The sequence below is a fragment of the Sus scrofa genome, chromosome 11 (genome assembly GCF_054392235.1).
Source record: "Sus scrofa isolate SSC_HxYL_T2T_F1_AM1 chromosome 11, Sscrofa_HxYL_maternal_Yorkshire_Landrace_v2.0, whole genome shotgun sequence".
Taxonomy (NCBI): domain Eukaryota; kingdom Metazoa; phylum Chordata; class Mammalia; order Artiodactyla; family Suidae; genus Sus; species Sus scrofa.
Window position 1 is genome coordinate 1,994,464 of NC_139393.1, and position 25,221 is coordinate 2,019,684.

The 25,221-nt window shown below is 47.2% G+C and overlaps 1 protein-coding gene across 12 annotated transcripts in view; it reads right to left on the reverse strand.

The window, feature by feature from the left end:
* ZDHHC20 (zinc finger DHHC-type palmitoyltransferase 20) overlaps positions 1-25,221 on the reverse strand; it is an 81,874-nt gene that overhangs the window by 20,502 nt on the left and 36,151 nt on the right. For 10 of the 12 annotated variants that reach the window (XR_014818914.1, XR_014818921.1, XR_014818916.1 and 7 more), the window contains 5 exons: positions 20,093-20,213; positions 13,132-13,201; positions 11,697-11,729; positions 10,744-10,864; positions 1,034-1,166 (listed from right to left, as the gene is read on the reverse strand). Coding sequence is in view for 2 of the 12 variants with exons in the window: in XM_021065449.2 (XP_020921108.2) it covers positions 1,034-1,166; positions 10,744-10,864; positions 11,697-11,729; positions 13,132-13,201; positions 20,093-20,213 (478 nt within the window). In the remaining 10 variants the exon portion in view is untranslated. Of the gene's footprint in view, positions 1-1,033; positions 3,739-6,035; positions 6,752-7,450; positions 7,794-10,129; positions 10,865-11,696; positions 11,730-12,632; positions 13,202-20,092; positions 20,214-25,221 lie in introns of those variants that run through there. The other 2 variants (XR_014818917.1, XR_014818918.1) reach the window with 2 other exon arrangements.

Consider the following 25,221-nt stretch of genomic DNA (forward strand, 5'->3'; position numbering starts at 1 on the left):
ACATGAGTGCTAATATTAGTGACACCACACAGACGTTTCACTGTCACTGACACAGGCTGGAAAGAACTGAGCCTCAGCTGGTCAGCTGTGCACCTGATCGTGGCGGGGGTGGGGGGAGAAAAGGGGATTAGCTAAAAAAGAAGCTGTAATTAAGGACTTAAACTATTTTTTGTAATGTGAGAACAGGCTTCCTTATAACATGTAAATCTCCTATGTATCTTTCATTGATTTTTTTTAAAAAGACATTATAAATGTAGGGAATAGCGTTTATTAAAACATAAAATATAGGAGTTCCCGTCATTGCACAGTGGTTAAAGAATCTGACTAGGAACCATGAGATTGCAGGTTCGATCCCTGGCCTTGCTCAGCGGGTTAAGGATCCAGCGTTGCCGTGAGCTGTGGTGTAGGTTGTAGACGAGGCTCGGATCCCGCATTGCTGTGGCTCTGGTGTAGGCTGGCGGCAACAGCTCCGATCGGAGCTTAGCCTGGGAACCTCCATATGCCACAGGAAGCGGCCCTTAGAAAAGGCAAAAAGACAGAAAATAAAATAAAATAAAATAAAATATAGTTAGTTCTGTACTTTTACATACAACACACTACTTCTATTTTACTTTTTTTGTCTTTTTGCCATTTCTTGGGCCGCTCCCACGGCATATGGAGGTTCCCAGGCTAGGGGTCCAATCGGAGCTGCAGCCACTGGCCTACGCCAGAGCCACAGCTCACAGCAACGCCAGATCCTTAACCCGCTGAGCAAGGCCAGGGATGGAACCCAAAACCTCATTGTTTCTAGTTGGATTTGTTAACCACTGAGCCATGACGGGAACTCCATACAACAAACTACTGAAAAAATATGTAAAAGTCAGTCTCACTTTCTCAACCTTCTAAAAATAAGGAACATTCACTGGCCAGCTTATCCAATCACAGTGAATCTCAGTACAGAATTATTTCATCTTTATCACCCGGCATCCTCTAGATTTGATGTTTACTTGCAGGTATCTTCCTAAATAGTCATCATTTATTTTAACCTACTCACCTATGGTTGTTCTGTTCTTTCCAACAAGCCAGCAGTGGTAGCTGAGAAGTGACAATACGCTGATGAAGAACATTGTAGACACAAAGAACAGAAAAAGTACGTGGAATTTTGCACGTGTATCTGAGAGTTCGTTCTGAGGAAAGAAAAAGGATAGTTTTGAGGACAGTCAGCCTCTTAGTATCTGGTTCCTCCTAAAGACTCTGCTGAATTCACCAACAAAGCCCACCAGATACAAGGAACAATAAATTAAGTTGAGATAATATATCCAAAAGCAACATTTCTCAAAGCAGAGAACTGGTGTCATCAGAGAGGCGTGCTTCCCTAACATGTCAGAAAGAGACACTTCAGAAACTGCTCTTAAATTTTAGCAACATTTTCAGCAGCAAAAGAAAAAGAGACTTTTTTACCCAACATTCTTTTTTTGGACTGTCTGCACATATTCAAACTTCCCCCAATAACCAGGACAAATGGGGCTTTTTACCATCCTGCTTGTTTTAATTACATATGCTCCTAACTAAAAACGTGACGGATTTTTGTCCTTCCCTGATCTCTGTTTCTGGAACCCCACTGCAAACACACCCATCCCCTCAGCCGCTTCTGTGCCTGCAGAGCCGTGTCTGCTAACTGCCAACTTGGTATATCCATTGGCCACGAGGTGATAACAGACAAAAACAGCTTCTGTTACCCATCCTAGTGGCTCTGTTCATTCCGAGAGAAGCCAAGTCTCGACCGGGCAGGAACGCGCACCTAGTGAGAGCAGGAGGAGGAGGAAGCCGCTCTCACAGCGCAGCCCGCAGCCCGGCAGGCGCAGGCCCACCCGCAGCTCCACGAGCGCCAGCGGCTCCTGCTTGATCTACACGCGGCTCACAGGCTACCGAAGGGTTTATTGTGGCACCGGGCAACTCTGACCCCGATCTTTACCGCTTTCCTCCAGAGTCACCACGAGGCCTTTTAAACACGTCACGTGATTCTCCTGTCTCCCGCCGGGTGAGGCACATGAGTATGTTGTATATTCACTACAAATGTCACACAAAAGATGGCAAGGATGCCATGGCAATAACGTGTTTTTACCTTTGGACAACTCTGCAGATTCCCTGCGGCAAAGCTTGTACAAACAGAGACAATGTGTTAAGAAACCACGTTTTAAACAAAATCATCCTGCGTGCTGGCGTGCTCGTCTCCCACGTGGCTCTCTGAAGGTCAACAGCTTCTCAAACACGCAACAGGACTGCACGCTCTGCAAGCTCCTTTAGGGCACACTTCCCACAACGTTTTAAAAACAGAGCTCTGTATCCAGGCAAGAATAAAACCACAATCTCCTTAGGAAACAGCTTCTTAAAGCCCTTGAGGAGCAGTTGCTCAAGGCTGCCTCGGGCAGGTCCTGCCCCCTCACTGGTACCACGAGGCCTCGCGCGCACGGCGCAGGCCCGGCCCTCGGGGGTCTGGTTTCAGGCCAGCAACCAGGGGACCCTGTGCAAGTCAGAACCCGTGACCCCTGGGCTCCCATCTCACTCACTCATCCCTGCAACACTTGCAAAGGCCCCCGGGACGGCCCCCTCCTGGACCCCTCCGTTCCCCTCGGCTCATCCCGCCTCACGAGCCTCCAGGCACCACGCTCCTCCATCTGGGCCTTTATGGCAAAGTCAAGATGCTCCCTCCGCAAGAGGCGTTCGCTGGGACACCCAGGCAGTCCCCTCAGGTCCTGGATCACCAACCATCTCCCTGCTGAGGCTCCCGGGACCATGCTCCGCAAAACTGAGCTACGACGGACACGTAAGGCGGCGGGAGTCTCAGGGGCAGGACGGCACAGGGATCACAGTAAGTCCGTGAACTGTCATCAGTCGCCAGCCTTTCCCCTGTGATGAGGACTTGTGAGCACGAACCCTTAGAGACGCTCAAACACGCGTATTAACTGGAGTCACCACGCTGCACATCACCTCCCCAAACTTATTTTATTTCAACCCCCTTCACTCACTTTACCAACTTCCATACCTGACAACCACCAAAAGGTTCTTGGTAGGAGGTGGCTTTGTTTTTTTAATTCCACATATAAGCGAATCAGATGATAATGTGTCTTTCTCTACTTTCCTGACTTAGCACGTTTCCCTCAAGGGCCGCCGGAGGTGTCAGAAACGGCAAGATCTCCTTGTTTGAGGGAGGAATACTGCATCGCCTATTTATGCGACAATTTCTCATCCACCAATGGAGACGTAGGAGTGCTTTCATGCTGTGGCTGTTATGAATAAACAATGCTGCAATGAACATATGGGTGCAGATAGCTTTTTGAGTCAGTGTTTTCATTTCCTTTGGATGTATTCCCAGAAGCGGAACTGCTGGATCACATGGCACTTCTACTTTTAATTTTTGGAGAAATCCTCGTACTGTTTCCCATAATGGCTGCACTAATTGACGTTCCCAACAACACACTAAGATTCCTTTTTCTCCATGTCCTTGGCACAACTTGTTACGGCTTATCTTCTGTGAGGTGCTATCTCACTGTGGTTTTGATTTGCGTTTCCCTGATAATGAGTCATACTGAGCAGCTTTTCATGTGCCTGTTGGCTACTGGCATCTCTTTTTAGGGCTACACCGGCGGCGTGTGGAAGTTCCCAGGCCAGGGATCAAATGAGAGCCGCAGCTGCCGGCTGACACTACAGCCGTGATAACACCAGACCTGAGAGCCTCATCTATCACCTACACCACAGCTCACAGCAACGCCGGATCCTTAACCCACTGAGCGGGACCAGGGATCAAACCCACAACCTCATGGGATACTAGTCGGGTTCATCACTGCGACCACTCAGCCACAGTACGAACTCCTATCAGCATGTCTTAACTGGAAAAATGTCTATTTAGATCCTCTGACCATTTTTTCATCCAATTGTTGTTTTGTTTCTGCTATTAAGTTCTTTATATATTTTGGATATTACTCCTTATCAGATACCTAATTTGCAAATATTTTCTTCCATTCAGTAGGGTGACGTTTCATCTTGTTGATGGTTTGCTTTGCCGTCTAGAAGCTGCTTAGTTTGATGTGGTCCTGCCTGTTTATTCCTGCTTTTGTATTTGGTGTGAAATCTAAAAAAATCATCGCCAAAGCTGATGTCAAGGAGCTTATGATCTCTATTTTCTTTTAGGGAATTTATGATCTCAGGTCTCATATTCAAGTTTTTTTCTTTTTTTCTTTCCTTGGCCCTGCCCATGGCAAGGGGAGGTTCCCAGGTCAGGAATTGAACCTGTGTCACAGCAGCAACCCAAGCTGCTGCAGTGACAATGCCAGATCTTTAACCCACTGAGCCACCAGGGAACTCCCCTCATGTTCGAGTCTTTAATCCATTTGTAGTTGAGTTGTCTATGATGTAGGATTGAGGTCCAGGTTGCCCAGCACCACTTACTAAAGAAACTGTACTTTGCTCACTGTGTATTCTTGGCTCCTCGTCATAAATGAATTCAGTACATATGCGTGGGTTGATTTCTGGGCTTATTCCGTTCCATGTTCTTATGCCAATAACATACTGTTTAGATGGCTGCCACTGCTGTGTAATCTAATTTGAAATCAGGAAACACGCCACCTCTAGCTTTGTTCTTGTGTCTCAAGACTGCTTTGGTGACTTGGGCTCTTTTGTGGTTCCAAACAAATTTAAGGATTGTTCTATTTCCGTGAAAGATGTCGCTGGAATTCTGAGGGGAGCTGCACTGACTCTGGAGGTTGCCTTGGGTAGTATGGACGGTTTAAGCAATACTAACCCTCCCAACCCTCGGGCCCAGATTATCCTCCACTTGCCTCCCCCTGCCGTCATCAGTGTCTTACACTTTGCAGATCTCTTCATCGCCTTGGTTAAAGGTAGTTCTCCATAGTTTGTTCTTTTCGATGAGTTGTAACTGGGACTGCTTTCTTAATTTTTCTTTCTGATAATGTGTTATTAGTTACATACAGCAACCGGCTTCTGTATATTGACTGTCTATCCTGGACTTCACGGAATTTGTTAGTTATGACAGTTTTTTGGTGGTCTTTAGGATTTTCCAATATGCCATCTGCCAACAGAGACCGTTGTGCTTCTTCCTTCCCTATCCGGATGCGTTTTACTTCCTCTTCCTGCCTAACTGCTCTTGCTAAGACTTTCAATCCTACGCTGAATAAAAGTGGCAAGAGTGGCATCCCGTCTTGTTCCCTTCGGCTTTGTGCCACCGAGGATGATGTTCGGTGTGAGCCTGTCAACACACGGCCTTTGTTAAGCTGAGGCACCTGCTCTCTACACCCATTCTGGTGACAGTTTTCAATCATAAGCGGATGCTGAATTTAGTCACATGCTTTCCCCGCATCTACTGAGACGATCATGTTTCTCGTTCTTCTTGGCTGACAGACTGCACCAAACTGACTCATCTGCACATGCTGAACCGTCCTGGTATCCCTGGAATAAATGCCACTAGATCATGGTGATGGACCTTTTAATGTACTGTTGGACTCAATTTGTTAATATTTTGCTAAGGATTTTAAAATCTATGTCCATTAGGGATAAGGGTCCATAATTTTCTTTTCTTGGGGGGACTTTCTCTGGTTTTGGTATCAGGGTAACTGATACCTCATAAAATGAGTCTGGAAGAGTTATGTCTTTGCTTTTGGGGAAGAGTTTGAGAAGAGTGGTTAACTTTCTCCAAGAAGCCACCTGGTCCTGGACTTCTGGTTGTTGAGAGGTTTTTTTGATTATTTATTCAATTTCCTTACTATTAATTGGCCTGTTCAGATTTTCTACTTCTTCATGATTAACTCTTGGTAGGTTGCATGTTTCTAGGAATTTATCCATTTTTTTCTAGATTGTCCAATTATTTGCCATACATTCACAGAAGTTTCTTTGATCTATTGTATTGATCAGGTGTAATGTCTTCTCTTTGATTTCTGATTTTATTTATTTGAGTCCTCTCTTGTTCTTGTTGAGTTTAGGAAAAGGTCTGTCAATTCTCTTTACCTTTACAAAAAAAAAGCCTCTTAGTTTCACTCATCTTTTTTATTATTTTTTTCACTCTGATCTTTGCTATTTCCTTTCTTCTACTCACTTTGGGCTTTATTTATTTTTCTAGCTCCTTTTAAGATATAAAGTTAGGTTATTGAGACCTTTCTTACTTCTTAACATAGGTTTATCACTATCAACTTCCTCTTAGAACAGCTTCTGATGCTTCCCATAAGTTTTGGTATGTTGTAATTTTTTTCTTTTCATTCTTTTTTTTTTTTTTTTTTGCTTTTTAGGGCCACACCAGTGGCATATGGAAGTTCCCAGGCTAGAGACTGAATCAGAGCTACAACTGCCACAGCAACTCGGGATCCGAGCTGTGTCTGCGACCTATACTACAGCTGATGGCAACACTGGATCCCTGACTCACTGATCGAGTCCAGGGATCAAACCCTCATCTTCACAGGTACTAGCTGGATTCATTTCCGCTGTGCCACAAGGGGAACTCCCACTATGCTGTATTTTCATTTTCATTTGTTTGGTCTTTTTGCCTTTTCTAGGGCCGCTCCTGCAGCATATGAGGCTTCCCAGGCTAGGGGTCTAATTGGAGCTGTAGCCTCCGGCCTACACCAGAGCCACAGCAACACAGGATCCGAGCTTTGTCTGTGACCTACACCAGAGTTCACGGCAACGCTGGATCATTAACCCACTGAGCAAGGCCAGGGATTGAACCCACAACCTCATGGTTCCTAGTCGGATTCGTTAACCACTGAGCCATGAAGGGAACTCCTGTCTCAAGATATTTTTTGATTCCTTCTTTGACCAATTGGTTGTTCAGCTGCATGTTGTTTAGTCTAAACGTACTTGTGAATTCTCCAGTTTTTTCCTGAAATTAATTTACAGTTTCATACTACCGTGGTTAAAAAAGGTGCCTGCTATGATTTCAATATTCTCAAACTCACAAGACATGTAACCTAACACGTGGCCTATCACGGAGGATGTTCCGTGTGCACTTGAGAAGAACGGGCAGGCTGGTGCTCCTTTGGGAGGGAGTGTTCTGTATAAATCTGTGAGGTCCACCTGGACTAAAGCATCGTTCAAGGTCACTGACACAGGCGGGGTACCACAAGCCCGTACTATTCCTGTCTAGTTCTCCCTTTCCGTCTGTGAATACGTGCTTCATATATTTACTTGTTCCTTTGGTGGGGGCACAAATGTTCTTCTCTCAGATATTCACTAACTCCTTTCAGGTCTTGCCCCAAAATCTTATCTTCTTACTCAGGTCTGCCGTGGCCACTTTCGCATACCCACTTTTCCCAAACACTTGCTAAATGCCTTACCCTGCTCTACATTTTTTTTTCATAGCATTTACTTTCTCTATTTTTTGGGGGCTGTGCCCACAACATGCAGAAGTTCCAGGCCAGGGATCACACTTGAGCCACAGCAGTGACAACGCCAAATCCTTAACTGCTAAGCCATCGGGTAACTCCTGTATTTACTTTCAAATATACAATATAATTTACGCATTTATCATGTTTATTATTTGTTTCTCCCTTCTCAAAAGTAAATTCTACAAAGACAGGACTCTATGTCTGTTCTGCTCACTGTTATATGCCAAGTGCCTAGAACATTGGCTGGCACATAGTAATTATTGAAGAATAAAGAAAAAGGCAGATTTAAGTTTATTAGTTTTTCCTTACTCTTGATGAATCTAAAAGTTTTATTTTTATTTATTTATGTATTTATTTTTTAATTTTTTGGTCTTTTTGCTATTTTTTGGGCCGCTCCCGTGGCATATGGAGGTTCCCAGGCTAGGGGTTGAATCGGAGCTGTAGCCACCGGCCTACGCCAGAGCCACAGCAACTCAGGATCCGAGCCGCGTCTGCAACCTACACCACAGCTCACGGCAATGCCAGATTGTTAACCCACTGAGCAAGGCCAGGGATCGAACCTGCAACCTCATGGTTCTTAGATTCGTTAACCACTGCGCCACGACGGGAACTCCGAATCTAAAAGTTACAAAATACTTATTTTTTGGAGTTCCCATCATGGCACAGTGGAAACAACTCTGACTAGGAACCATGAGGCTGTGGGTTCAATCTCTGGCCTTGCTCAGTGGGTTAAGGATCTAGCACTGCCGTGAGCTGTGGTGTAGGTCGCAGACGCGGCTTGGATCTGGCGTTGCTGTAGCTCTGGCATAGGCCGGCAGCTACAGCTCTGATTCGACCCCTAGGCTTGGGAACCTCCATATGCCATGGGTATGGCCTTAAAAAAAAAAAAGGACAAAAAGACAAAATAAAATAAAATACTTATTTTTTGGGAGTTCCCACTGTGGTGTAGTGGAAACGAATCTGACGAGCATCTGTGAGGTTGTGGGTTGGATACCTGGTTTTGCTCAGTGGGTTAAGGATCGGCGTTGCCATGAGCTCCGCTATAAGTTGCAGATGTGGCTCATATCTGGCGTGGCTGTAGCTGTGGGGTGGGCCTGCAGCTGTAGTTCTGATTTGACTCCTAACCTGGCAACATCTACATGCCACATATGCAGCCCTAAAAAGCAAGAAAACAAACAAAAAACTGGTATGATGATAGCTCCTCTGCATTAACTATATTTTCTTCTTTTCTGTATTTTTTTTTTTTTTTTTTTTTTGGCGGTGGGGAGGGCCTACACCTGCAGCATATGAAAGTTCCTGGGGCTAGGGGTGTTGGTGCTGCAGTCAGCGCAACAGCAGATCTAGGCCACATCTGTGACCTATGCTGCAGCCTCCAACAATGTTGGATCTTTAACCCACTGGGTACTTAACCCACTGAGCCACGACGGGCACTCCCTCTTCTGTGTTGTTGGTGCTCTGGTGTCTGGAGCCTTGATAACTGGAGAGAGAGTGCTTCTCCCAGGGTTAGCCAATTCTTTTTTTTTCTTTCTTTCTTCTTTTTTGGCTGCCTCATGCCGTAGGGAGTTCCCAGGCCAGGGTTCTGACCCGAGCTATAGCTGTGACCTAAGCTGCAGCTGTGGCAACACCAGATCCTTAACCCACTGTGCCAGGCCAGGGATCCAACCTACATTCCAGTGTTCCCAAGACACTGCTGACCCACTGCGCCACAGCAGGAAGTCCATGGGGTAATTCTCTCTCTCTCTTTTTTTTTTTTTTGGTCTTTTTAGGGTGGCACCCGTGGCATATGGAGGTTCCCAGGCTAGGGGTAGAATCGGAGCCGCCAGTCTACGCCACAGCCGCAGCAACGCAGGACCCGAGCTGTGGCTCTGACCTACACCACAGCTCATGGCAACGCCGGATCCCTGAGCGAGGCCAAGGATGGAACCCGCAACCTCATGATTCCTAACCGGATCTGTTAACCACTGAGCCACGACGGGAACTCCTGGGCTATATAATTCCTAAAAAGATGGCAAGGAACGAAGCTCTCTATTGGCTAACCGATCCAGAGCCCATGCTCCAAACAGCCCCTTCACCCGGCTCGTACACTCCAGGGGCAGTATCGCCCTGCCCTAGTCACACTCGACAGCCAGGGTGGCTCTACCCCAGAGACCACTGACCCTCATCCAACCAGCTGATCCTACAGCATGTAGCCCGCCTCGCCCTGCCTTCCCACGGACACCACAACAAAGACTCTGGCCCCTGCACCTTCTGCGTCCTGAGCAGCCCTGGTGCCTGCCTGTGCAGCCCTGGACGGTGTGGTGGGACCCCTCCTTGGGACTGTGAGCCACGAACTCTCTTTCCAGTGGTTATCATCCCCTGATTTGTTAGCTTCGCCACAGCTGAATGACGATAAAGTCTACACTGCAGAACACCTTGCCCGGGTGTTTAGGAAGAGCTGATACAGAAGTACCTTTTAACCATTACAGTAACCCCCACCCTCAAAATCAAAGGTTTAAATGGAGGAGAAAAAACCCACAATGAAAACGCCAGAAGGAAAGCTGGGTGAGTATCTGTATAAATTCACAGTGAACAGACTAAAGCCAGGAATCATAATTCAACAGCATTGCTTTAAAAATAGAAAATTTTGGAGTTCCCGTCATGGCTCAGTGGTTAACGAACCCGACTAGTACCCATGAGGATTGGGGTTTGATTCCTGTCCTCGCTCAGTGGGTTAAGGATCCAGAGCTGCCGTGAGCTGTGGTGTAGGTCGTGGACACGGCTCGGATCTCGCATTGCTGTGGCTGTTGCAGGGGCTGATGCCTACAACCCAGTTGGACCTCTGACCCGGAAACCTCCACGGGCTACGGGTGAAGCCTTAAAAAGACAAAAAAATTAAAAAACGAAAAAGAAAATAAAAACGTAAAATTTTAACATAACGAAAAATAGGGCTATAAAATATCGATCACAATTATGGAGAAACATGTCCAACCCACAAGAGAAACGGCATCGATAGCCAAGGAGAGAGGAACCAGAGGAGCAGGTACTTGGGCCTGGCGATTTCACTTCAATTACTGCAAAACTACAGTAACACTCACCAACTCAAACAGAAGTAGTTACTTCCCCGACACTGAGAGCCAGCTGTTGGAGGGTGGCTGACTAGAGTTTGGATGAGGAAAAGAAGCTCACTACATTCTGTGTAATATTCATTTGTTTACACATAAATACGGATATACGAAGGTCAATTTAAACTCCATCTGTTGTCTGAGCCACGATAAATTCTAACTGTTAAAATTAAGTGTATCTACTTATAATAAAGAATGACGGAATTCTTTAGGGACACAGCACCTTAAAAAGTATGAAATATATGGTTTAAGATAGAAAAAAGACTTACCGTCCAAAATTTTATAAAGTACTGTAAAACTGTTGTAGCCACAAAAAGGCAGTACAGTAGAGAGTACAGTAAAAACAGCAGGAAGAATTTGTAATTAGAAAATCCCACACAGTTGTTCACCCTGGAAGAACAAAAAAAATCACACTGTAAAAAAAAAGGACAAACTCACAGAAGCCAAAACTCACACGGTGGTGGCCGGGGCCTGGGGCGGGGGGCAGAGTTTCGGTTTGGCAAGATGAAAAGCTCTGGACCCAGTTGCACAACAAAGTGAACATACTTTACACCACTGAACTGTGTCCTTACAAAAGGTAAAGGCCAGAAATTTGATGGGTTTCCCCCCCATAATAACAACAAACAGGACAGATCAAAACACTTACAAATCATTATTACCTGGTAATGGGTCACTTGGGAAGTAGGGGGCAGTGTCTCACTTATGGAGTGTTTGATGTTTTTATTTTTATTTTTTTAAGGGCCGCACCCACAGCACATGGAGGTTCCCAGGCCAGGGTTGAATTGGAGCTGTAGCCACTGACCTACACCACAGCCACAGCAACGCCAGACCTGAGCCACATCTGCGACCTACACCACAGTTAATGGCAGCGCCAGATCCTGAACCCAATGAGCGAGGCCAGGGATCGAACCTGCGTCCTCATGGATACTAGTCAGATTCGTTTCCGCTGAGCCATGACGGGAGCTGCTGGATGTGTGTTTTTAATAAATTCTATAAGGAATCTGGAATTTCAACGTCAATTCTTAGTATATAATTATCTGGGTTAATAACATCAGAATATATTTGTAAAGGGAAACATGTAACAGAAACATAAAACTAGATCAATCTTGACACCTGGGAGAAATTAAATTGACTTTTAAACTTTAGGGACGCCGAGGAAAATCACTGCGAACACTCCTGCACACCTCTTCGCCCCACGCCGTTCCCGCTCTTTCATACGTACCAAGGACAGTGATGATCCATCTTAAGAACACATCTAAGGAAGAAATAAGAGTAAGAAAATCCACAGAGAAAAAAACCCCGATTCCAGCTCCCGATAATTTCCTCCTTTTGTTTTTTTTGGACTTAAAATTCCCCCTTTGGCCAACACAGCTTAGAAAAACCAACCCAGTAAACACTAGGCTAGAGATAATTTCCGCTACTTGCGCAAATACTTTCATAGGAAAGAGGTAATGACTGCTATAGTGGCAGTTCAAGTTCAGCTGAGCACCGCCAGACGCCTTGGGCCCCGGAACTAACACTTTAGATACGGCTCACAGCGCACTTGGTATGCGGTAGGTCTAGCTGACGAAATCACTTGAAGAAGATACGAAGTTATTTTGAACACGTGCAAGTCACAACAGAACTTTAGAAGCAAATATTGCTACAATATTAACAATGATGGGCCTGCAGGTTGTTATTTTCCCACACATTTTATAACATTCTATCCCATGGATAAGAATGACTGTACTTTTATAATCAGAATCCCCCCCCCCCATTTGCCTCCCCACCAGTGTAGCCTAGATTTATATAAAGTCAGACCAAAGACCATCTCGAATAACACAACAAGGAAGCAAACTGACGCCCAGAAGGGTAAACAGCTTGATTAACTGAAGTCCAGGGATGCCCCGGGCTTCCCATACGGGGTCTTTTCTCCAATACACTACCCGTCACAGAGCCTAAGGGATAAAGTCTTTCGGGTTTTCCTGGGACCATCATCACAGGTGGTAACTGGAAGTACTACTTCTGTGGTTTGTTAGGCTTTACTATCAATAAAGCAAGAATAAAAACAAAACAGTCATTCTAATTTTTTGTTGTTGTTGTTGTTTTTTGTTTGTTTTTGTTTTTGTCTTTTTGCCATTTCTTGAACCGCTCCTGCGGCATATGGAGGTTCCCGGGCTAGGGGTCTAATCGGAGCTGTAGCTGCCAGCCTACGCCAGAGCCACAGCAACGCAGGATCCGAGCCGCGTCTGCGACCTACACCACAGCTCACGGCAACGCCAGAACCTTGACCCACTGAGCAAGGGCAGGGATCGAACCCGCAACCTCATGGTTCCTAGTCGGATTCGTTAACCACTGCGCCACAACGGGAACTCCTGTCATTCTAATTTTAATCCGGGACAGAGAGTCATCTTTTTCAAGGGGGGTATCACTCACTTGCTCATCAGCACGACAGTAATTCTAAGCATAAGCACAGGACGTACACATACGCAGAGAACTTTCCAACAGCTGGTAGAGGAACTCTCACCAAAGACGACCTCAAAACACATTCTAGCTCATATACATACTCATGTTAGCTCGGCACACAGAGCAAATGGTGGGAGAGGATGCGGTATTTTGGGGAAGTTCCTTCCCTTCTGTTCCGCCGTCACCCGTCCCGGCACTGCAGTAGCACTTACATGTCACATGCTGAGCAGTGATGCGCACGGTCGGGCTTAATCAGCTGACATCTCTCACAGTATCTGATGGCTGCATTGAAGAATCAGAAGAAAGTAGTTGAAGCATGTACAAGTTTAGAGTTGAATTAATCTGACTATAAGATCTACTTTCATTTCTTACAAACAACTCTGGGAAACTTAATTTTAATACCAAAATGAATTAAAGAGCTTCTGAAGTCAAATGTCAAGAGACAGAAAGGAACCTTAGAAATGTAGTTGGCCCGGAAATGTTAAGATGAAAAAGTAGATCCATGGAGTTCCTGTTGTGGCCCAGTGGTTAAGGAATCCAACTAGGAACCATGAGAACTCAGGTTTGATCCCTGGCCTCCCTCAGTGGGTTCAGGATCTGGCGTTGCCGCGACCTGTGGTGTAGGTCGCAAATGCCGTTCGGATCCCACATTGCCTTGGCTGTGCTATAGGCCAGCGGCTAAGGCTCCGATTCGACCCCTAGCCTGGGACCCCCTCCATGTGCTGCAGGTGTGGCCCTAAAAAGACAAAAGAAAAGAAAAAAAGAAAAAAAAATTAAAAAGTAGATTCACACTGTAAACCAACTATACTTTAATAAAAAATAGTAAAAGTTTATCCAAAGAAACAAGGTACTGATACTAGGTCAAACACCCAGTTTAGGGGCAGGGCTCAGACCCGAATCAAGTGTTTTCTCCTGTTGCACCACGACATCTGTGGCAAAGTATGAGAAAAAATGTCTTCGATTATCTCCCACCCCATCCCAGATAAAGAGCTAAGTTGCAAACATAAGATTGAAAAACACAAAAAACAAAAACAACCCTAAACTTCTTCCCACTAGACTGTAACACAGGTGGTTTACGTGTTCACGATTTCATTCAAAACATAATGAGCATCTGCCAGGGGCAGCTACGCTCTAGGCACGAATCCCCGCCTTCATGGAACCCGCGAGCGAGCGAGCGAGGGGAAAAGCTGGGGAAGAATAAGCAGATGCCCAGTAGGTTAGTGACACAGGCACCGACAGGAAGAAGGCAGGGGAGGGGACAGCGGCGGGGCCACTGGACAGACGTGTGCGGAGATCCAGGAAGGGGTGTGGGCACAGCCCGGGGTGCCTGTCCGTCCAAGGACAGTGAGGGCCGGAGGCCTGGAAGGGTGTAGGAAGGGGACAGGTCGGCGTCCAGGGAGCCGAATCGGGCTCTCGGTTCAGGACCTCCGATGGGAAGGACGTGGAGTGACCCGGTGCAGTCAGGGTCCGCCAACGTTCAGAGCGGGGCTCTCGGTTTGTGAAATTCAAGAAAGCGACAAAATACATCTTTGAGACTCACGAGGAGAATGTCCCAACACATGACAAATCAACACATTCTCTAAAACCACGGCTGTGGATGAACAGAGAGTAATAAAATTCCAGTGGGACACCATGGCCCCCGAAACAAGCCAACGTGTCTTGGCAACAAGAGGACGAGCCGCCGCGAGTCCGCCTGCCTGCGGGCCACTCCCTCTCTGGGACAGGAAGCCGCCCTCCCTGCTGGGCCGCCAGCTCAGCCCAGAACTCGGCGCGGGGGCAGAGGGAGCGAGCTGAACCTGCAGGTCACTGGCCCGAGTCACCTGTGGGAGCCCCGTTTCCCCGCCGGAAGGGACGAGAAATGAAACCTCATCTTCGGAGGCCCGTCCTCAGGGCCCGGTGGCACCACCGCTTCCTCACGCCACCCCCTGTGATGGGGGAGATGTTCTGGGGGAGGGCAGTTAAAAAGCCCACGTATTGTCTGTTACGTGTGGTCCCTACTCCTAAGAGAGTGAAAGCACAGAAAATAGGTTCGAAGAAGAATGTGAATTAAACACATCCTCTAAAAAGGAGAGGGACCATGTCATGTGTTAGGTCTTTTTGGAAGGAGATTTAGCAACATCCCTAAACATGTAGGATCTGTCCCCTCTCTGACCCAGGACATCTCCTTCTGGAAAATGTGGTCTGCAGACATGCTCGCCCCAACACTGTTGTAATAACAAAGCACTAGGGCTGAGAGACGGTGAAAAGAGCCGATGAGCATTTTACGATAGGGACTTCAACAGTTTCCATACAAAACAGACATGTACCTAAACTGGATAAGTGCAAACACATTACATGGACAAAAGCAGACTGCACAATGCTTGAATTTACAGCATGTTTCATAGCTCTAAGTGGGAAAAGAACATATATTTTTCTCTTTATATATCCAAGTAAAAGGCATCCACCTTCAGGTTTGATTTACACAGATATGAGAGACACAAAGTGTTATTTGGGGTTTTTTTTGTATTGTTTTTGTCTTTTTAGGGCCGCACCTGCAGTATATGGAAGGTTCCAGGCTAAGGGTTGAATCGGAGCTGCAGCTGCCGGCCTACACCACAGCTCATGCAACACTGGATCCTTAACCCATTAAGCAAGGCTAGGGATCAAACCTGCATCTTCATGGACACTGGTCGGGTTCTTAATCCACTGAGCCACAGTGGGAACTCCCACAAAATGTTATTTTGAAGTGATAAGAAGTTACACCTGCTGGAAGGTGCCAACCAGGTGACCTAATTTGTATTTGCTAATACCCACCCACTCTAATTGTCAAAATTTGTTATTTAACTGCATATAAGTTCTGGAATATTCCGTTATGTATAAAACATTTCTGCAAGATGTAAAAGAAGGGCAGTAACCTTTAGGGGGTGGGGAAGTGCCAGGGTAAGGGGCAGACACTTCTCATTTGGTGCCCTTAAAAAATTAAGAAAGGAGTTCCCGTCATGGCGCAGTGGTTAACGAATCCGACTAGGAACCATGAGGTTGCGGGTTCGGTCCCTGCCCTTGCTCAGTGGGTTAACGATCCGGCGTTGCCGTGAGCTGTGGTGTAGGTTGCAGACGCGGCTCGGATCCCCCGTTGCTGTGGCTCTGGCATAGGCTGGTGGCTGCAGCTCCGATTCGACCCCTAGCCTGGGAACCTCCATATGCCGCAAGAGCGGCCCAAAGAAATAGCAAAAAGACAAAAAAAAAAAAAAAAAAAATTAAGAAAGGAGGGAACCTCCATATGCCACAGGAAGCGGCCCTAGAAAAGCCAAAAAGACAAAAGAAAAAAAAAAAATAAGAAAGGAATTCCTGTTGTGGCTCAGTGGTAAAGAACCCAACTAGGATCCATGAGGATGTGGGTTCGATCCCTGGCCTCAAGTGGGTTAAGGATCCGGCAATGCCGTGAGCTGTGGTGTAGGTCGCAGACGAGGCTCAGATCCTGTGTTGCTGTGGCTGAGGTGGAGGCCAGCAGCTGTCGCTCCGATTCGACCCCTAGCCTGGGAACCTCCGTATGCCGCGGGTGCAGCCCTAAAAAAAGAAAAAAAAAGGCAGACTCGTTTTATTTCCTTCATAGACAATACGTTCACGAGGTCACAGAAGCACAAAAAGGAACTCAGCGACAGTCCCACCCTTGGGAAGGCATCCCCACCACGTCACTAACTCTGGTCGAGGAAAGGTCCACTTTCTAGAACATGCAGTTCTGCCATTTTTAACTTATGAAGGGCGTTATTTCTATAATAAGAAAAAGAAGGAAACCCCCAGGTCTGGCATCTAGGCAGCAGGGATGCAGGGTAAGTGGTGCCCTGGACCAGGAGCTCCGTCTCAGTCCGAGACGCAGTGCGAACCCCAGACCGTGTCCCCCGGGGGCTGTGGGACCTCACCGTCTCTCTTCTTTGTCTCTGGAGTGGGGACGAGCGCTGCGTCCATCTCAGAGTGGTTCTGAGCATCCAGTCACTGACCATAAACGTTTAGTTTTTTTACTTCATAAACTGTGAGTATGCCAGCAGCATACAAGGTAACTGTTATAGTATTTAAATAAATTTTACTTTCTCTGTTAAAAAAAAAATGAGGGCTTCATAAACTTTCTGAAGTCTTGGACTCTGGGTTAAAAACATATAATCTACAGAACTGTAACTACTAAACAACTGCTGCTAATAGATCTTTCATAATTACATATAAAAGGGGTTATTTTAAGGTAGCCCTCATTGACTGAAAATTTGTTATTTTATTTTTTAATTTTTCTTTGTCTTTTTACCTTTTCTAGGGCCACTCCCATGGCATCTGGAGGTTCCCAGGCTAGGGGTCAAATCAGAGCTGTAGCCGCCGGCCTACGCCAGAGCCACAGCAACTCGGGATCTGAGCCGAGTCTGCAACCTACACCACAGCTCACGGCAACACTGAGCGAGGCCAGGGATGGAACCCGCAACCTTATGGTTCCTAGTCGGATGCGTTAACCACTGCACCACGACGGGAACTCCTGAAAATTTGTTTTATGTACAGAGATCTACACTAAGTGCATAGCTCACTTACACATACTTCCAGAAATGTGGTTACTGTTTATCCTCACTTGTTTTTTGGCCATGCCCGAGGCACAGAGAAGTTCCCAGGCCAGGGATGGAAGTCGTGCCGCAACAGCGATCTGTGCCACAGCAGTCACAGTGCCAGGTCCTTAACTGCTGAGCCACCAGGGAACTCCACGATTACCCTCTTTTTCAAACGAGGAAAACAGGGGTTAGAAAGTTTAAATGACTCTTGTTGCACTCGTAATGGAAAAGGCTGAGTCTGATCTGCAGTCCACATTTTCATTCCATATGGCAGCGTATTGGTTATGCAAAAGGACAGTAAGACACACCTCATTTTGTTGTGCTTCACAGATACTGCATTTTTTTAAATTTTATTTTTGTCTTTTTAGGGCGGCACCTGTGGCACATGGAGGTTCCCAAGCTAGGGGTCTAATTGGAGCTGCAGCTGCCGGGCCACACCACAGCCACAGCAACAGCAATGCCGGATCCTTAACCCACTGAGCGAGGCCAGGGATTGAACTTCCATCCTCATGGACACTGGTTAGATTCATTTCTGCCGAGCTAAGATGGGAACTCCAGAGGTTGCATTTTTAACAATCTTGTGGTGAACAAGCCATTTTCCCAACAGCATTTGCTCACTTTGTGTCTCTGTGTCCCTTTCTGGTACTTTTCACAATATTTCAAAGGCTTTCATTGCTATTATTTTGGTCGGGGTGACCTGGGATCAGTGATCTTTGATGCTAGTGCTATGATTTGCTGAGGGCTCAGGGGATGGTGAACACTGAGTTAAGGCGAGTCTGTTTTTCTGACATAATGCTACTGCACACTTCACAGGCTACAATACAGTGTAAACATTGCTCTTCTGTCCCAGGAAAGCACACAGCCCATGTGCCTCGCTCTGCTGGGACAGAGACTTCACTGCGGTGCTCTGGAAGCAAACCCGCAGCATCTCCAAGGTGGGCCTGTTTTAAATGCATGAAAAACCAACACGTCAAGTATCTCCTCCTAAAATCTTACACAAACTTTTAGCTGTCTGAAGTGAGACTGTGTCCATAATTATAAAAAGGTAAAGCTCCTTTTATTTCCCGTGGAACTGGGAAGCAGGGTGGGCTCTGGCGCCAGGGCACCTACCCGCAGATGCATCTGTTTGCACACTATCTACACGCCTCAAACAAGCTGCTCTGTGTCTCAGCTTCCTCATCTGTGAAAGGGCACCATCTCCCTCGGGGTGGTTGTGGAGGGTTTTTTTTTTTTTTTTTTTGCTTTTTAGGGCCGCACCTGGGGCCTATAGGGGTTGAAATGGAGCTACGGCTGTTAGCCTACAGCACAGCCACAGCAACGCGGGATCCGAGCCTCATCCGCGACCTACACCACAGCTCACGGCAGTGCCAGACCAGATGGAACCCGCGTCCTCATGGAGATAGTCAGATTCGTTTCCGCTGGCTCCCTTTGGGGAAACTCCTTTTGTTGCTGTTGTGCTGCGGAATTCAAATGAGGTCACACGTGTGCACTTGAGCTCAGAGCAGAATAACCGTTAGCTATCATCATCATCTGAACGAGTTCATGAGGTACGTAACACGTGATTTAAAACACTCTCCTGTATTTGAGTGACAGTTTGGCTTTATCCTTGAACAAGTTTCTTCCCCTTTGTGTCTTTTATTTCTCCTCTTTAAGTGAGCACATTCCTGATTTTTAAAAATTACTCAGAGGAGTTCCCATCGTGGCGCAGCAGAGACGGGTCCAACTAGGAACCTTGAGGTTGCAGGTTCAATCCCTGGCCTTGCTCAGTGGGTTAAGGATCCGGTGTTGCCATGAGCTGTGGTGTAGGTCGCAGATGCGGCTCGGATCTGGTGTTGCTGAAGCTGTGGTGGAGGCTGGCAGCTGTATCTCTGATTGGACCCCTGGCCTGGGAACCTCCATATGCAGAATGAGCGGCCCTAAAAAGCAAAAAATAAAAATCAAAATCAAAATAAAAATTACTCAGAGAACACCCACGATATTCAAATTTAAACCAGAATTCCCAAAGGAATTACAACTGACATTTTTAGCCATAAAGGCTGAGTTGAGGGGGGAAAAAAAAAAAAGAAATGCAGAAAAAATAGATGCACATTAAAAGGAGCCCCTTGGAGTTCCCGTCGTGGTGCAGTGGTTAATGAATCCGACTAGGAACCATGAGGTTGCGGGTTCGGTCCCTGCCCTTGCTCAGTGGGTTAAGGATCCGGCGTTGCCGTGAGCTGTGGTGTAGGTTGCAGACGCGGCTCGGATCCCGCGTTGCTGTGGCTCTGGCGTAGGCCGGTGGCTACAGCTCCGATTCGGCCCCTAGCCTGGGAACCTCCATATGCCGCGGGAGCGGCCCAAGAAATAGCAACAACAACAACAACAACAACAAAAAACAAAAGACAAAAAAAAATAAATAAATAAAAGGAGCCCCTTAAGAAAACCTATCCCAATACATGCATGTGTCTGTATTTGAAGTAGCCCACAAGATACGGCCATGGGCAAACCCCGCTCCTGCAGACGTGACTTGGGCATGACAGCCACTGAGGAGTCACATGACGCAAATACCCGCTGGCAGAAGAGACCGCGTTTTGAGAATTCTCTGGGAGGGATGCTTTGGCCGTGTGTTTCTTACTCTGTGTCGCCGACGTGGTGTAGACAGGCAAGCCCCTCGCCGCTCTTCTCAGAATCTCCTGTTGTCTTTCCTGGCTGAACTCCTTCTCGTAACGTTCCTTCTCGGAACTGGACAAGTAGAACTAGAAGAGGAGAAATAGTGACTCGTCCTCTTAAATGTCATCATTATTCAGTATCACGTGCAGAGGAGGTTTTATCCAGAATAGGAAAATAAAACTTTTTTTCTTCTATGAAGGCAAAACTTGCCTTCAAATTTCTTTACTTTAGGAAGCCAAGTCAAGCACATTTGAACAAAACCACACACCTTCACAGATTAAAAAACATCTGCCCTCCATGTTAATGACAGAAAAGGAACATGAACTAAACACTTCGGCGTCTTTGCTTTTTACAGAGAAAATTCACTTTCCCATCAAAAAGGGCTTCATATGTATTTTCTGTTAGTAAAAATTTCGGTGTTTAAAAGTCAGTGTCAAGAGATCTTTAATGTCTGGAAGGATGTTCCAAGAGTCACTTGCTTTGGATAACAGGTGAAGTCCTGGGGTCCTACTATGTTTCTGGCTAAATTCTCACTAAGGACAAGATCTTCTTTTGATACTTTCTTTCTTCCTTCCTTTCCTCTTAAAAAGCTAACCCATTAGGGCACTTTCTCCAAAAAAAATTTTTTTGGTCTTTTTGCCATTTTTTGGGCCGCTCCCGAGGCATATGGAGGTTCCCAGGCTAGGGGTCCAATCGGAACTGTACCTGCCGGCCTACGCCACAGCCACAGCAACTCGGGATCCGAGCCACGTCTGTGATCTGCACCACAGCTCATGGCAACACTGGATCCTTAACCCACTGAGCAAGGCCAGGGATTGAACCTGCAACCTCCTGGTTCCTAGTCGGATTCATTAACCACTGCGCCACGACGGGAACTCCTCTCCAGAATTATTAAGGACTATCAAGGCAAGCAGAGTCTCCTGTGCTTAAGGAGGGACTCCTCTACAGAACTGGTTCTAGCTTCCATCTCTTAAGCTTTTATTCCCACAGCAGGGCCGCCTCTAGCCTCTTTCTTTAGGGCGTCTTCCCTACAAAGGACTTGCTCAGCTGCTCATCTGTTCATGTCGCCCCCAACAGCTCAAGGACCTCAGGTTTATGCCCCTATTTCATGCAACCAGGAGCTTTTTTTCATGTTTCTATTGGTCTTAATTTCACAGATTAAAAAAAAAAAAAAAAGGCCTGAAACATGCTCTTGATCACATTTCTGTATTTTGACAACACTGCTCCTCGGTTTTTATTTACTTACAGGGTTTTGTTTGAAAAGGCCCGTGGAGCCCTGACTGGAACTTGCTCTTTTAAACCGCGTGCATGTGGTCTACCCGCCAGGGCAACCGCCCACCTCCCACCCGCCCACGGCCTCATCCCCTTCCAGATGCAGCCTCTTCTTTTAACAGGGGACCGTGGGGCACGTATGAAGAGCTCCGGGGTCAGGAGACGGAGCCCACAGCTCAGAGCATTTCCCAAAACCGCATACGTCACTGGAGGAGCTGGTATAAAATATGAGTCTCTTCGTTTCCCTCTGTGCTGCTCACGCACGGTAAACGTGCCTGCTTTGGACAGACTTGCTCTCTAACTTGACTGAAACACGATGCTCAGCAAGCAGAAGAGTCCATGCAGACTGCCTGGCCTGGCTCACACAGCCCAGTCTCGATGGCACAAGAAATCTCCAGATTACGTATAAGGGACGAGAAGTCACATGGCCGCACGAACAGGGCAGAAGGAAGTCGGAAAAAAATCACATAGTCTTAAAGCTGAGGTTCTGGAGGTCACTTGCCTAAACTCCAGGTTGGCTGAAATCTTAGCTGTGTCTGAGATGGGCCCCCTCTTGAATGATTTCAGGGACAGAAACACTCCCCTCGTTTGCAAGATGACCCATTTGCTTTTAGCAGAACTGTCACTTCCCCGACGTTAGGCATCTCTGAGCATTCGTGGTAGAGAATAAAGATCATACCATAAAATGTTAAACACCTATTTGGGTAAGAGATGCTCTAATCAAAACTTACGGCTTCCTTGTAAAAGCTAAACAGATTCCCCTGGGCTGAACTGTTTCTAGCCAGGCCTCAAAATCTTTACTTTTCCTTAAGAACTGCGGCTATAAATTACAAAAATCTTAAACCAAACAAAACTCTCCAGAGACACTAGAATTTCAGATAGGAATGGAACAAAACTAAAATAACTTAGATTTTTGAAGTTATTACTATTTTTCATTCACTACCACTGAGAAGAATTCAAACCATGACCTGCCGTTATCTTCAATTCAAATGGTACAAACAGTTCCACTTAAATATATGTTAAACACCAGTTAAAAGCGTGGCACTGTCTGAGGTACCAGGGATCCAAAGATGAATAAAAATACAGCCTTTGCTTTCAAAGACACAGTCCCGTTTCCCAGTACAAAAGTTAGCCACGTAAACAAGGAATCACACATCACAAATCAGCAACTCTTCATCAGGTGGAACCGAAGCTCCCCTGGGAGGGGTGGGGCGTCAATGAAAGTTTCCGGGAAGAAGTGGTACTTAAACTGGGTTTGGAAAGATAAACAGGAATCTTCTGGGAAGACAAAGTGGGAGAGAGAACTTTAGCAAAAGAAACAGCAAATCAGAAGCACAAAGGTGTGAAAGCACCAAACTCCGGGCAGCCCATTCCTCGCGTTCAGAGGCCCAGGAAGAAGCAAGGGGGACGAAGTCTCTGGAAAGGTCTGCGCATCATTCAAACGGACACAGCCCATGAGGTAGCAGCTCACACCAGTCCGCACAGCTGTCATCAGCAAGTCAGCAAGGGACACGCGCGGGAGAGGGTGTCAGGGAGAAAGGGAGCCCTCCTGCCCCACTGGCGGGAATGTAAGTTAGTGCAGCCACTGTGGAGAGCAGCACGGAGGCTCCTCAGAAAACGAAATACACGGGTACCAAATGACCCGGCAATCGCGCCCCGGGGCATCTCTCCAGACAACACTGTCATTCAAAACATCCAGGTACCCGCATGTTCACGGCAGCACTATTCACAACAGCCAGGACCTGGAAACAACCTACGTGTCCATGGACAGATGAATGGACTAAGAAGATGTGGTCCAAACACACAATGGAACGTTACTCAGCCATCGGAAGCCAAGATAATGCCATTTGCAGCAAGGCGGACGCAACCAGGGACTCTCACACTAAGTGAAGTGAAGTCAGCAAGGAAAGACAAACACCATGTGACAGCACAAATGAAGCTTTCCACACAAAAGAAACTCAGGGGTTTGGAAAACAGGCGATGAGCCATGAGGTCCTGCTGCGCAGCACAGGGCACTCTACCCAGTCACTTGTGATGGAACGTGATGGAGGAGAGTGTGAGAAAAAGAAGGTGTCTACGTGTGACTGGGTCGGTCTGCTGTACAATAAAAACTGACAGAACGCTGTAAATCAACTATAATGGAAAAAATAAAAATCTTAAAAAAAAACAGCACGGCCCACTGGCAACCTCTGTAGGAACTGAGGCCGGAGGAGCGATGGGGCCGTGTCCTCCTTTGAGCAGATGACAGCTGGCGACGGAAGAGGCCCACCCGCTTCTCACACGCTGCCTCCTCCTCGCCCTCTGTTCGTTCAGGTGTTCATCAGTCGGCCACACACCAGGTCTGAGTCCAGGCGATGGAGCTACAGCAATAAACAGCGAGGAGCCTTCCTTTGCCAAGCTCGCCCCTTCGTGGAAGAGACGCCTGCAAAGGTCTCCGTTCAGAGACTGCTTCCTCAGAGAGCCCCCTGCGCACACCACGTGAAGTAGCTGTTTTCTTAACAGCCTACACGGTCACACTCTACCACCCCACCGTGGTCTTTTTCCAACCGTGTCACCATTCGAAACATCTCATTTGCTGATCGTGGTTTTCTGTTTATTCCCAGAGCCCCCACAGCCGGACAGCAGGTGCTCAGCCTACTTGCTGACCTAAAGAATGGGGGGAAGATGCCTGCATTTACACATGTATAACTTCCCTAAAATAGACAGTTTTTGCTCTTTAGATCCAACCAATTCCCCTGATCCGACCCCAGCGCTGCTCAAGCTCCTGCGTTCAGGGTCCTGCTGCCACAGCCACAACACCGGTCTCACAACCGCGTAACTTCCTACCGACGCCTGCTGGGGCAGCATGCTCTAGGCTCGTTTAGGAGAAGAATCTTAAGTTCCTGTTCTTGGCTGTCACTGCAGCTTGGCTCAGCCGGCCCCTCACGACGTAGGAAGTAGTCCCTTCCACACTCATCTGCACACCCACTATGTACTCGACAGCGAGAGAGGGAGAGAGGAGCGCTTGACAGAAGTGGCCCCTGCCCCCAACAGCCGACACGTCAGAGGGCGACGTGCCCAGGGAAGCAGAACCACGACAGAGGTGACAAGCCCAGGACGGGGAGGGGGAAGGCAGAACGCACGCAGTAGGGCCACTGGGCACAGGCTGGGCGGCCAGCTGGACTGACAGGAACGGGGGTGGGTGGAAAGGCTTCAGCCCTGGGCAGAGTGCTAACTGGGTGCAATACTGCCACAGCAACAACCACAGAAGAAAAAAATACCATTACAATGGCACTTAAGACGTGTGAGGCATTCTTTTCCGCACTGTACATCCGGCATTCATTACGTAATAGCATAAACAGTATTCATCACAGAGGTGCATTATGAACTTATTCAACCCACACAACAATCCAGTAAGCTGGCAGGTTTTTCTGGAGTGAAACTTTATTTAATAAGCCCTTCTGCCATCATTTTTATGACGACAGTATCATCCATCTTTTGCCCCACATCCTTAAAAAGTAAAGGCCGGCCGCCATACACGGCCGAGTAGCTACCGGTTCCCACCGAGGCCTGCGGCGCCGGCAGCTCCGGGAGGCGGGCGGCGCAGGGCGGGGACGGCGCCCGGGGCGCGAGCCCGTCTCTGCCCTGAACCTCGCTGCTCCACCGCTTCGCAGCTGCTTTCCTTTCTCTTCCCAATTGCTTGCCTTCCTTTTCCCAACTACTTCCCGTAAGACAAACTCTCTATTTCACACGTTTGGCTGTTGGCGTGGGCGTCACCCCCCCCCCCCCCCCGTAACTGATGAGAGAGAATGAGGTCGTGTGCAGCTTAAGAGAGGGCGACGT